The sequence below is a fragment of the Cibotium barometz genome, chromosome 7, assembly GCF_041138505.1.
Source record: "Cibotium barometz isolate CiBa-2024 chromosome 7, ASM4113850v1, whole genome shotgun sequence".
Classification (NCBI taxonomy): Eukaryota; Viridiplantae; Streptophyta; class Polypodiopsida; order Cyatheales; family Cibotiaceae; genus Cibotium; species Cibotium barometz.
In genome coordinates this window covers 886,303-900,956 of record NC_141052.1, presented here as the reverse complement: position 1 = coordinate 900,956, position 14,654 = coordinate 886,303, and the positions used below count along the sequence as shown (strand labels likewise).

The 14,654-nt window shown below is 42.5% G+C and overlaps 1 protein-coding gene across 1 annotated transcript; it reads right to left on the bottom strand.

Moving 5' to 3' along the window:
* Positions 1-211: 211 nt before the first annotated feature.
* On the bottom strand, positions 212-562 carry LOC147636556 (small ribosomal subunit protein uS9-like). The gene has a single exon (XM_086799939.1). The coding sequence runs from the start codon at positions 524-526 to the stop codon at positions 212-214; it is 315 nt and encodes a 104-aa protein (XP_086656065.1). The 5' UTR covers positions 527-562.
* Positions 563-14,654: the final 14,092 nt, after the last annotated feature.

Sequence of the window (14,654 nt, the reverse complement as noted above, 5' to 3'; positions counted from 1 at the left end):
TTGGGATTGAGAGAGGTGAGCGCAAGCTCCTAGATGAAGAGAAGGCGGCTGTAGCGAAGAAGGTGAGCCAACGAAGGAGGCGAAGCCGGTAGCGCAAGCTCCTAGCTTAGATGAAGAGAAGGCGGCTGTAGCAAAGAAGGTGAGTCAGCGAAGGAGGCGAGGCCGGTAGCTGGCGGCGAAGGAGTCAGCGAAGGCGAAGGAGAGGTGGTGGCTAGCTTCCGGCAGCGAAGGCGTCAACGAACTTCTGGTAGAAGGCGACCAGGGCCTTGGCGATGGCCTGGCGGATGGCATAGATCTGCGAGGCGTGGCCTCCCCCGCGAACTCTGATGCGCATGTCCACGCCCGCGAAGCGACTGCACCCCAGCAGCAGCACAGGCTCAAACGCCTTGTAGCGCAGGATCTCGGCCTCCACAAGCTCGATCGGGCACCCATTGATCTTGATCAAACCCCGCCCTCGCTTACAGTGGCACACCGCCACCGCTGTCTTCTTGCGTCCGAAGCACTGCACAGACTCCACGGCTACCATGGCTCCGTCGAGAGAGATGACGAAAGAGAAACTGTAGAGGTGGCAGCAGAGGAGGAGAAGGGCCGGCAGCAACAGCAGCTGTGCTACTGGAGGTGAAGGTGAAGGTGGCAGAGTTGCTGGAGGAGCTGGCCACAGCAAGAAGAGAAGAGGCGGAGAAGGCGAAGGTAGGCGGCTGCAGAGAGCGAGCGCACACGTGGCCGCAGCAGAAGGTGCCGAATCACAAGCGATAAGATAAGGTTAGTATTTTTATTTTTTATTTTTTGTTTTATTTTTTTTTGTTAATCTTTATTTTTTTAAAAAAATCTGCTATTCCCACATACAAATTTTCATGTTTTTTACATTTAAAAAAAAAAATAGAAATAAAAATAAAAAAATAAAAAAAAAATAAAAATAAATAAAAAAGCTGTAAATTAGGTGTTTTCTTTGGAGTCCACATTTTCTACATATTCTACATTGTTTTAAATTTTTGTAATTTTTTGCATGATTAGTGTAATCTGCACAATTAGTATTTTTAGCATAATTTATATTTTTGTGTAATTATTAAAAAAATAAATAAATAAAAAAAGGTATTTACACACATATTCATATTAGTTGCATTTAGTGGTTAGATAGGGTTTATATATATATATATATATATATATATATATATATATATAAAATAAAAAAGAAAAAAAAATTCAAAAAAAAATGGACACTGCTACTACGAGCTAAAAATAGCGTATGCATTTACGCTCGAGAACAATACTAGGGGAACGTAACACTAGTGCACCATCTAGGGTAACCACTCAAGGGAGCGGCACTCAATCGGTTGTTGGCAACTTGGAGAGCATTCTCGAGACATCTTCGGAGTCTCAAACAGAGAGCCTCTCAAGAACCGAGAGTGATATTTCAATGGACGTAAATGAGTCATTTGGCATGAATAGACCATCCACACCCATTGGTATGGAAGATTCTGCTAATCCATTTGAAATCCCAGATGGGGAGTTGATTGACAACATGAGACTCCATTTCTTGTATACAAACGCGCATGGCGGTGAGATCTACAAAGATCCAATGAGCCGGTTTGTTGTTAAAATTGCAGACATTCATTCTGCATTTGAACCAACACCATGGGTAAACTACCAAAACGATATGTACATGGGTAGAAATGGAGTACGCTATGAGGTCACCAAAAATCCTGAACAAGTGGATGCTTTGGGTGTACTTCAACCTAGTGCACAAGCAAAGCAGAAAAAGGAGCTTCCATCGGACCCAAATGTGCCAAGAACATCACGCAGACCTGGTACGCCCATTTCTTTACTTGAAGAATTATTTTCTGACCGGAATTGGGAGGATAGAGAAAGAACAGGAAAAGAAAAAGAGACCAAGAAAAACCCATGGGACATAGTAAAAGAAATTCCAGTAGTTAAAATCTATTAGGACGACCCAATTAAAGAGGTGTATAGGGATGTGGTAGAAACCTACTATGCAACCACTAAGCACTCGAGCTTAGAGCTTCCAGTCACGCATACAATAACTGTAGAGCATCTAGAAGGTTTCACTAAGCGTGTTCATGATAGATGGGGGAACGACTTTAGAACCCTTGAATGGCCAGAGGTTAGGAAAATGACATGGAAAGGAAGGCCCCTTTTCACTGAGGTGTCTACCTTAGACACGGCACGTCTAGATGAATCTACCTTTCGAGGAGAAACACTAGCACCACCATGGGCTAGAACCCCAAGTGTGGCTCGACCAGCACCTTCCATGCAAACAACTGCTAAAGGACCAGTCTTTCCAACGATTGATCCTACGAGGAGACCCGGGGCTATTAGAGAATCTAGGGGAGAAGAAAGACCACGAGCAAGTGGATATGTACCTCCAAGAGAACCCCATAGACCAAGTGAACTGACATTTGAAGAGCCTAGAGTTAGAGGCCGAGACTCATATAGGAGACATGACGATGAATATTCTAGAAAAGTGAGACCATCTGCACTGCAAAAGCTTGTCAAGAAGTATGACGGATCCAGAGACCCATATGACCATATAGTAGCTTTTAAGCAAGCTATACATGCGGAGCAAGTCACGGATACGCATACGCAAATCGAGGGATTTGGCTTGATGCTAGAGAGTAAGTCTTTATCATGGTTTCAGACTTTAGAGCCTGAGGCAAAGCGATCTTTCAATGGGCTGGAAAAGAGCTTTATAGCTGCATTTTCAAAAATGGGAATTAAGCACAATGCGGTAGCTCAAATTTATGCCTTTAAGCAAAAAGATCAAGAATCTGTGCGAGATTGCGTAAATAGGCTAAAGCAGTACATCAATCGATGCCGTGACGATGAGAAGCCAAGCCAAGGAAGATTAATTTCTATCTTCCTGGAAGGCTTACGAAACAAGACGCTTCACGCTCACTTGTATGCAAAGAAGCATGTTATCTTCAATGAGTGTTGCATGGATGCCATGGATTACGATGATAACTTTGACATGACTGGTATGGGAAACCAAGATAGTCATCCGGACGATAAACGTAGCTTTGGGAAGGGATCTGACTCTAGTGTGCCATTAGTTAATCCAGATCAGATTGCCGAGATAGTATTGAAAAAGATGGGGCAATACTACAGACCTTCCTACCGACCCCAACCATCATACATGCATACTGTACCTACAGGCCCCTACGTCTGTGGAGGATGTGGAGGTAGCCATAAAACCAAGCAGTGCGCAACCTTTTCACCATTGGTTGGCAATCAACCAACAAAGAAGTGGTGCCAGCTTTGTAAATGGAACTACACACATGTGACTTCGGACTGCAATCACATTGCAAGGATACAAAGGGAACAAGCAGCCAACTCTGCACCTAGACAACAAGTTGTGAACCATGAGAGAACCTTAGTTGCTCAGGAGCAAGCATGGCCGGTGCTAGGAGCTCAACCTCCTCCACCTGGTACAACTTCCTTTAGATATGTGGAATATGAGAATCCTGAATTAGGAATGGAGATGGTTAGTTCTCAACCATACTACATCGAAATGGAGCATCCTCTTGTCGAACCCTACTTTGAGAATCCAACCGGACCAAGCCTAGTTCATGACTTTAATGGAGACCCAAGCTCTTTGATGCTTATAGGATCTCAGCCAACCAAGACTCAAGGTTATCCAGGACCATACCCTACAAAGAGACTATACCCCACGCAACAAACAGGACCATGCTACGAATGTGGTGGACCACATTGGGCGAGAGAATGTCCAAACAAGAAACGACCCCTCTTAGCTAACATAGGCATAACATCTACGTTTCCACCTATAGAGAGGTTTTGCCAAGGGTGTAGCATTGACCCAAAGGATTGCTTGTTGAAGCCTGCGGATCTGGCAGCACAAAAAGCTAAAGCGCCCCTCAACTATGTTGAAGTGATTCCATCACCCACCACGACATCTGAGGAGGAGAACGAACTAGTGTCGCTAAGAGTAGTGACTTGAGCCCAAGCGCAAAAGAATGTCAAAGAGGTTGTTGAGAAACCCTCTGAGATTAAGGTTCTATCCAAAGATGGAAAAGAGAGAAAGAAATAAACTCGACGTAAACCACGCAGCAAGAGGAGTAAGAAGTCGAAGGAGCAGAAGAGCTCTGATGGAGGAAATTCTATCCCAAAAGAGCTAGAAGGAATGTTGACAACAAAACAAATAGGAGAGAAAACTCAAACTGAGCAAAAGGAAAAAGCATCAGAGTTTGAGGAAAGCTTAGGAGGATTAGTCCTTGTGGACAAGGTGTACGAGCCTTTAGATGCAGCGCTTCAGGCGTATAATAGTAGGATCACAGCTCTGACTGAGCTGCCTAAGAAGCTGCAAGAATATCCCAACCCTCGTGAAGAGACAATCAACTTGGCTATCCATAAGCAGTTGATTAGGGATACTCAGACTCTAATAGATGGCCCACCACCTATGTACGCAAGAGGACTTGCTTCTCTGAAGCCTAACTTAGAGACAATACCAGAAGCCACGCCAAGCATGGAAAAGGGAAGTGAAGTTGTATCTCTACATTTCCCAGAAATGCCTGAAGGAGAAGATTTACCTCTCATACCAATGCAGACGAGTCAAAACCATTGACTACCGTGGATTTTGGAGATGAAATTCCTGAAATAGAGGAAGCAGTGGGAAGCGGTGCAAAAACAAGTTGAGGATCTAGCATCTTCTGACAAGTCACCACCGTTCTCTATAGTAGAATTCTCGAATCAAAGGGTTCAAGAATTAGATGCTTTATCTTTACCAGATGATGCTCAGACTATTGTCTCAGCTCGGAGCAACAAGCTCACATGCAAGACACTGCCCTCATATTTAGGACTGTACGAAGCACATAGCCAAATCATGCGAGTACCATCAATGACACGACAACCTCATCAGGAACGAGACATAGGGAGTTTACAAGCTTTAATGTCAGCACCAGTTATTACGTGTACCATTTCACTCGCAGAGTTCTTAAAGCTTAGGCCAAGATTGTGGGGAGAAGTGGCTACACAATTAACTGAGCAAGGATTGTGGAACCAGAACATCCAGGTTAAGGAGTTGTTGAAGGCAAAGGCTTCTGGGCTAATGCTTAAGCAAACAATTCTGGTTCCTGTGAACAAAGTTGGCAAGCATTGTGAAGACGATGAAGGAAATACTACGCTTCCTGTGGAGATCAACAAGATTGAATCTATAGCTATTCTAGATAGCGGAGTAGGGGTGAGTATAGCAACAAAAACTGTATGGAAAATGTGGGAAAAACCTGCAATTAGAAGTACAAGGATGAGTTTGCAATTGGCAGATGGAAATCTAGAGTCCCATAGGATTACTTGAGAACGTTATAGTCAAGTCATGTGGCATTGAGTACGGACATACCTTTGCTATTGTAGACTTTGGCAAGAACACAAATTACGAAGTGATCCTAAGAAGGCCATTCATGCGCCAATTCAAAATGATTCAAGACTGGGGTTACAATTACTTGTACCTTAGACATGAGAATGTAACCACGAGGGTGAATCTGAAAAACCACGCTTATCAAGATGTGACGCACTCTCCTGTGGATGAGTTTGATTCCGCTTCTTCAGAAGCATCGAGATGTGACGCACTCTCCTGTGGTGGATGAGTTTGATTTTGCTTCTTCAGAAGCATCGGGGGCAACTATGTCTGAAGGAAGAGCTGATCTATGGATCTGTGGAGCATCTTGTCGAGACTTGCAACCTGGAAATGTTACCATAGACAGAAGTGTGACGGATGAGGCGTATATCCCTATACCTTTTCCTGAGAACTTGATAGATCCCTTAGAATGGAACCATGTTTTAGCTACCATAGACACGTGCATTACCAAGGCAAACATAGTTCTGTGATCGAGATGGGTATGACATTATTCCCGTAAGAATGCTAAGACCGATCTATGCAGAGGAACCTCAAGAAGCCCCTAGGTATGAAGCAAACAAATCATTATTGCTAGGAGATATGGTATCTGTAGAGGAAGTATCCCCTCTTGAGTACAGCTCAGCTACTACTGACGAAGGAGATGAAGATAGATGCTTAGAATCCTCTGATGGGAAGGATTCTGATGACGATGCCATAGTCCCTGAATCAGAGTTAGAGAAGATAAGCCTTTGTTGTTAAAGGGCAGAGAGGTCTTGCTGAGTATTCCTAGTGACAAACCAAAACGTAAGTTTTGCAAGTGTCACCGAAAGTTTTGCAAACAAAAAGTCAAGGAAAAGAGACAACAACAACAAAAAGAAAGAGAAGATGTGGATAAAGAAGACTTTATTCCACCTCCAACCTTTGTAGGGAAGAACGAGTACTTGTACTACTTGGGAGCTGATGATTGCATCAAAGATGAGATGAAATGGAGATACGGCTTTCAATTAGTGCAAAAGCTAAACGAGAAGGAGAGTGACAACCCAAAGAAGAAGAGGAAAAGGAAACCGAAGCTAAAATCTAAGGCTTCAGTGCATTCAGTCAAGACTGAACAAAGCACCATGACGAGAGTGGAGCATAAAGCTCTAGTGCAAGAACGGAAGAGAATGCTAAAAGCAGCATGGTCTTCCATGAGTGATGACTCAAAGGAAGAAGAGGATACCACAAATATCCCCTCAAACTTCAAGAAATTCACCATACAAGATCGGAAAATAGTCTTGCAACAACCTATTCGACAGAAACCTGAGGAACCAGGAGTTTCCTATGATGGCCCTGAGGACGCCAAGAAAATAGACCTAGAAGAACCAAGCGAAGAGCCACGTAACGTGTGGATTACCACAGACTTAACCCAAGCGGAGGAAGAATTGCTAATCTCTACTCTGAGAGAGTATCGAGATATATTTGCTTGGAGTTACAAAGACCTTAAGGGGGTAGATCCAAAGATCTGCCAGCATACAATTCCCATGCGAGAGGATGCCAAGCCGTCCAAGCAGCGTCCTTACACATATAACGATAATTTTGCCAAAAAGATCAAAGAAGAGATTGACAAGCTGTTAGCGGCTGAATTTATTTATGAGATTGAACATACAGAATGGGTTTCACCGATTGTGGTAGTACCTAAGAAGAATGGAAAACTACGAGTATGTGTCAATCTAAGGAAAGTAAATGCTGCTATTGTCCGGGACCACTATCCGCTTCCACTCACTGATCATGTATTGGAGAGAGGGTAGCTGGTAAGAAGGCATATAGTTTTCTTGATGGATTTTCGGGCTACAACCAGGTATCTATTGATCCCAAGGATCAACACAAAACCGCATTTGCTGCAGAATGGGGAGTGTTTGCATATAGAGTCATGCCTTTTGGTTTGACTAACGTTCCTGCCACCTTTCAGAGGTTGATGAGCCATGCATTCAAAGAATACCTACGATTATTTCTTGAAATATTCATGGATGACTTGTGTGTGCATTCCATAAACAGAGAAGAACACATAGAGCATCTTAAAAAAATCTTTGAGAAATGCAGAGTGTATCGCATATGCCTTAACCCTGATAAATGCAAGTTTATGGTTAGGCAAGGGAAGATTCTAGGCCACATTGTGTCTAGGAATGGTATATCCACGGATGCGGAAAAGATAGTTGTTATTGTTGAGCTACCTAGACCTTACAATGCAAAAGGGGTACAAGTTTTCATGGGTCATTGCGGCTACTATCATAGATTTATCTACATGTACGCTGAAATAGCATGGCCATTATACGCACTCCTTATTGTATTTGAATGGACAGAGGATTGTGAAGAAGCCTTTGAAAAGCTGAAGAAAGCATTAGTGACGGCACCTATTCTCAGGTCGCCGAATTGGGATAATTTATTCCATGTACATATAGATGCTTCGGCTTTTACAATTGGCTGTATTTTAGCTCAACAACCAGGCGAGAACAAAATGGACTTTCCAGTCTCATATGCTAGCCGCGCCAGTTGAATAGTGTTGAAAAGAATTACACCACCACGGAAAGAGAAGGCTTAGCTATGATCTATGCTGTGAAGAAGTTTCGGCATTACCTTTTGGCCAACAAATTTACATTCTTCGTAGATCATCAAGCTTTGCTTTACCTTGTGAACAAGCCATGTGCAACCGGAAGGATTGTACGCTAGTTTGTTATTCTACTTGAATTTGAATTTGAAGTAGCGGTAAAGAAGGGAAAAATGCATCAGTGGACTGATCATCTTTCCAGGATAACTTCGGGAGAAGCACCCATTGGTATAGATGATGATATTCCTGACGCTACTCTATTCTTGGTTGAGACAGCACCAAGATGGGCAGAACCCATCATTCAAGTTTTAACGATAGGATTTGTTAACTCCATTAGTCCCACCAATGAAAAGATAATGACCTTAGAGCATTGTGCCCCTTATAAGCTTCTTTCTGGACGATTGTATAAATTAGGAAAAGATGGAATACTTCGTCTATGCCCTGACCCTGATCAATATGATGAGATTATCTCATATGTCCACGTGAGCTTGGGAGGCAGACATGTCTCTGGAAAGGATACGGTTAAAAGAGTTTTGTGGGAAGGATATTGGTGGCCAACACTTAATGCTGATACAGAAGAGTATGTACGGAATTGTAAAATTTGTCAACAAAGGAAACCCATTCCTCATGTGACTCTATTTTATATTTCAACAACACCCAATTGGAGTTCGTACATTGTGAAGTATTTGACGCAGGGTCATACGGACGATAAGATGCCTAGGCATAGAAAGAGAGCCATAGAGGTAGAAGCAGCGAGTTTTCAGATTATTGAAGGCCAGCTGTACAAAAGGGGCAAAGATGGAAACCTACGGACTTGTGTTTGTGAGAGTGACTACCTTAGCGTATTGACTCATGCACATTCAGGAGTTGGGGGTGGACATTTCTGTGGAGAAACAACTGCCAAACTTATACTATGGTCAGGACTATGGTGGCCTACGCTTTTTCATGATGCAACAGAGTATGTCAAACGATGTGATCAATGTCAAAGAGCCAAACCTCCTACCAAGTATGAGGACATGCCATTGAGACCAATTATGGGGGTTAGAGCTTTTGCCAAATGGGGAATTGATTTTGTGGGACCGATTAAACCACCAGCACGCCATACACATGCTGAGTATATCATTGTAGCCATAGATTATCTTACGAAGTGGGTAGAAGCAAAAGCTACAGTAAAAAACGATGCTAGGACCACTGCAAAGTTTTTATACGAACATGTGTTTACACGCTACGGTTTACCTATTGAGATTGTGAGTGACCAAGGTGTGCATTTTATCGATGAAGTCATTACCTTTCTTTTGGAAGACTTTATGGTCATCCATAAGAGATTAGCGCCTTATCACCCACAAGCAAATGGTCAAGCTGAGAGCACAAACAAGACTCTTTGCACTGCGCTTACAAAGATTGTTGAGGGACATAGAACAGATTGGGAACAGAAACTTCACTCAGTTCTATGGGCTTACCGAATTGCTTACAAAACATCCATAGGCACGACACCTTTCAATCTAGTTTTTGGATTGGATGCTATCCTTCCGATAGAATTTATTGTACCTACACTTCGAGTTGCAAAACAACTTGAGTGGACGGATCATGAATTCTCTACACGGATCAATGAATTGGAGAGGCTAGATGAAGACAGGCTATTGGCAGTCATTGGCATGTATGCTGAAAAACGATGCCAAAAGCGTTGGCATGATACACATGTGAAGAAAGGTCACTTTAGGAGAGGTGATCTAGTGTTGCTTTACACATTGAAGAAACAAAAATGCAAGCTGAAAATGCGAGGACTTGGTCCATTTGTGATCAACAAGCTTAGTGCGAGTGGTGCAGTAAGGTTGGAAACCTTAGACGGAGAGCTAATGACTAACTTCATCAATGGTAGCCGCTTGAAGCGCTATGAAGAACCTCTAACAGATGATATGCTGATACGCATACATGCTAGTCAGACACGTAAAAAAGCTCAAGCTTTGTTACAAAGTCAAGCAAAAGAAGAAGCTAAGGCTATAGTAGCACTAGCACGAGAGTGCCGCAAGGTAGCTATCATGGCCATCCACTTGAATGATGATGAAGACTTTGTAGATCCCTTTCATATTGAAGTAAGGATCCCTACTCAGAGAGCAATCTTTGCAGCGTCTGCACTTATAGATTCGGGAGCTGAATGCAATGTTTTGTCTTATGAAGCATGGACATCATTAGGCCAACCTTTGCTCACCAATGCATCATTGAACTTCCAGAGTTTCTCTGGTGATGAAACCCCAGCCCTAGGCAAGTGCTGTATTAATATGTCCATTCAGGATCAATCCATGCACGTGACTTTTTATGTTGCTAACAAGAGCCAAGCAGTGGTGGATGTTGTTCTAGGTAGATCATGGATTAGAACCACCAGATGCGGTATGGACTGGAACTCATGACAATACACCTTGTTGGTAAATTCTACTCACCTTACAGGATCAAGTGCTTCGGCACTCCCATCTTTTCAAAAGGTGGAAACCATCCCTACTGTGATAGAGACAACCTCAAAAGATCCAATGATTTGGGTGAATAATGACAATGACAATACACAAGGATGGCATGTGCCAACATCTCTCTTATATGCACAAGGTTACGGAAGGGGGGAAGCACTTAGAATTCAAATCTGGTTACCTAAAGCAGCTCGCAAGCCAAGACCCAATGCTGCCAAGGAACATCCAAGGAATACAAAGCTAAAGAGGAGGTTCACCAAAACCAACAGTTCCACCTCCAACAAGACCACTCAACAACGGTGGATCCCAAAGAAGGTTCTGCAAGCACAAGGCTACTACGAGGGTGCTACTACCTTGTGGCTACCAAAAAAGAATGCAGGGACTACTGCAGCAAAACATAATTATGTTCCTGAATCTACTCAAGAACAAAAGCAGTCAATACCACCTCACTTACAGAAACCAAATCAATACTGGAAACCACGCCTTACCAAGCCTGAAAGAGTCCAGGTGGAAACATAAGCTGACGCGTCAATCGGACATCATCAGAAGGTCTCGAATAGGAAGGGATACTCCAAACTGACATGGGAAGAAAAAGGCAAGTGGGTACCTTTACTCACTTCTATCTCAGAGGCAACACATCAGAAGAAGGATATTGCAACCGAATCAAGTTCAGAGTCTATTCCTCAAAACACAAGCAATGTCAAAGTTTGTCTTACAAAGCCGACAACTTTCAATCAGGCTCCTACATAAGTAGACTCCCTGACTATCAAGGAAAGAGCGTTCTTCCTACAACTCCAACTATTTGGAATGTCGTCGGTATTCTACTCTTTCCCTAATCAAATTACATTACCAGCCATAAGTCTACAGGCATAGGTGTTAGAGTTGGGCACTCTGAAGACCCAAGAAAATTTGGAAAGCCCAATGGGATGGCAAGAACACAGCTGCCATTTGGTTGCCAAAGCTCAGAAGTGTTCAAACATCTCCATTCACAACCCCTCTTATTTGTCCCAATGCATTTCCTATGCCTATCACTATAATCTCACCTTCGACTAAACTTCAATCTCTTGCACGTACTCTGAAATGGGTACCAAAAAGAGTCCAACAAAAAGGAACCTGTGCCATACGTCAACACCCCACAAACAATTTGCATAATGTTACATCCAAAAACAAACTCATTCTTGAAAGAGCTATCATGCTACAAAAGCTACTTTTTGGCAATTCATCTATCGAATCTATTAGTTCTATTTCCGTTCATGCCTGTACATACTAGCATTCTTCGTTCAACTTGCATCAAATAAAAAAATCTGAACACTCCCTTATGTGTTGTGTAGAATAACCAAATGGAGACTTGGCTGGACACATGCAGTCCATCTTTGGACCTAGATAGCACTCACCCTGACCATCAAGGGGGCTACAGCATTGCACCTTTTCAGACGCACTCCGGATATTTTTATGCCCCACTGGGTGAGGATTGCTGTGGAAGACAATTTGTGGAGTTATACTACCAGCAACATCATCCGTTTCCACACTGCCGCGACTGTGCTCGTATGGTATTGGGGAATGCTTCCCATATATGTTGGCAGTGTCGCACATACTTAAGTCGCTATGGCACTGGTATGATGCAGCAGATCATGGGGGTCACACCTCAATGACATAATCTTTGGGCAATTATGATGCTGCAATGTGGACCCAACCAACAAAGACTTCCGAAAGAGGAAAGAGCTCAAACATGGCACGAAGACACCCTTCGTTTGTTAACCCCTCCCATTTTGCAGGTTCTTCTTCCCCATGAATCTACATGTCAGTTTTGGCTCAATGTGAGTGAGTCTTTAGAACGGTTTCAAAACCATAGGTGCCTCTTTAGCCTTCCTACTGTGCCCATACCATATGTTAGTGAAGATGCACTTTTTCCCTTGCCATCTTCTCCATGGGTAGGATTACGTTCTGGGTTATCTTTACATCCTGAAGCTATTGATGTCCACCCACCTGAGAATGCAGACATACATCCACCCCTAGCACTTGTACTCTCTTAATAAGAACTAGAAGCCAGGGCACTTTTTCCCATTGGGTTTTTTCCCTCGGCCAAATCCGGTGTTTAGCACCAATGTTTTTTATTTTTTATCTTTTTAATTTTCTTTCTCTTTAGTTTGTTTTATTGGAATAAAACACATACAAGCACCAAACTACATCTTTCGCTTCACAGAAACAGGTGAACTCATGCTAATCTTTAATGTTTTCTGTATTTTTCTTGTTGCTTGATTGTTTATAAAATTCACTTTACTAAGCATGGCAATATGCATCTCCTTTGGTCTAGAGTCGGGATAGCATTTTAGTAGCTTTAGACTTGATAGTGTAAGTTTGACCGTAATTGTTTTTACCCGTTTATCAATACAAAGTAATTAGTGTTTTGTGCTAAAGGTAGAGTTCCAGACCTAGGACAAAGAGACTAAATTAATCATAGGACCGTCAAGTGGATATCTTGCCTTTACTAGGACATTGCTTAGGGACAATCTAATAAACCTTCCATAACAAAAATTGGCATGACAAAAATAAAAGAAAAGTGTATATGTTTGTGGCCTATTGCCTTGTTATTCATGGTAGGCGAGGGAGGTCTATACCTTTCCCAGACCAATGCCTTGTGTAGCAAGGAATAGCCATACCACGGGTGCGCAAACATACTCTTGAAGAAAGCTCTGTCCAAAAAAAAAAGAGAGGACAGAAAGGCACCAAGAGAAATGCTTGTCTAATCCAGGATGGTCGCCGTTGTGCTTAAAATATTAAACCAAACACTAAGCAATATCAAGAGTCTGCCACTACATAATTATGTTAGATTTATTAATGTTGAACCGACATCTTTGACTTAGCATAGGCTCAGTATACTACTTGTTGATAGTCCCTCAATTAACTGTTGTCTTTTGCCTTCTAGGAAAAGAACAATACATTTGGCATAAAACATTCTTTACTTTAGTTAGCTGCAGGTAGTAATTATTAAGGCTTGAACAAACCTATTCAATCTCTACACTGCTTCAATGTTTCCTTCCTCTAGCTAATTGGACGTTTATTGCTATGTCTTATTCAGTAAAATTGCTTGATTCGTCATTGTCTGTCAGTACTTTTGCCTCAAAAAAAAAAGAAAAAGAAAAAGAAAAAAAAAAGAACACACAAACCACCTATCATTTTGCTTGCAGGTACACACTAGAAATTCTACTCTTCCTTGGCATTTACGCGCTCGAGGACGTGCGCAAAATAGGAGGGGGGAATTTGCGTGACGAGTGGTGATCAATGCAAGGATGCAACACAAAGATGGAAGCAGGAAAACAAGAGACTTGACATTCTTATTTAGGGCTCTTGTAAAGAGTTCCAAGTTGTAGGTGAGTGTGGGAGTGGGCTTGAGAATAATCCCACATGGGAAGTTTTGGGAGTTTTAGTATAAATAGTGGCTCATTTGAGAGCTTAGGGACACATTGGGCTAAACTCATGCTTGAGCTCTCTTGAGACTAGCTCTCCCTCTTGTTCATAGAGGTGCAAGCTCTTCTCTCTCCCTATCTACACTATTGTATGAGCAATGCTCTTCTAATTCAATGCAATGAGATGATGTTTTTCTCTCTTCTCATTTCTATTCTCTAGTGTGCATGCTTCTTTGTTGATGCTTGTGGATTCTCTATTAGGCTTTGTGTGGTAGTGGATTCAAGCTTAAGCTTCTCCATAGCTTGTAGCTTTTCCATGGGCAAGGCATTGCTTGAGTAGTGAATGAGAATACATGTTTATTTCAAGTTCCATTAAGCTTCAAGGTTTGTGTGCATGCTAGGGAAGTAAGTGCTTGAGAATGAAGTGTGCTTGAGCTTGTGTGCTTATGAGTGAGCTTGTGTGTGCATTAGCTTAGCTTTCTTCTTGTATTGGATGTATGAATGAGTGGGATGATGAGTGAGTGAGCTATGGCAAGATTGAGCTTGTGTGTGTAAAGTCTATGTCAAGGTAGTGGTGTTCATAGTATTCTCTCCCGAAAGGGATAAGCTTCCATGCACCTAACCGGGTTGAATCCCCTAGCGATGAAAGGAGTGTTTATCATTCCATTGGTGAGCTAGGAGTGTAGTCTACTTGCCTATATTGCATACGTAGGGAGACAACCGTCTTTCCACCACCCCTCTCCCAAAATATTGTTGTGCCATCGCTCTTTTCTCGGGCGTGGCTTGTGCCAAAAAAACCCATAAACTGGTTAGGCGACATGGCATATCATCGAGAGAAG

Excerpts from the sequence above, each read along its gene's own strand:
- LOC147636556 (XM_086799939.1), bottom strand. The coding sequence starts at position 526 with ATGGTAGCCGTGGAGTCTGTGCAGTGCTTCGGACGCAAGAAGACAGCG.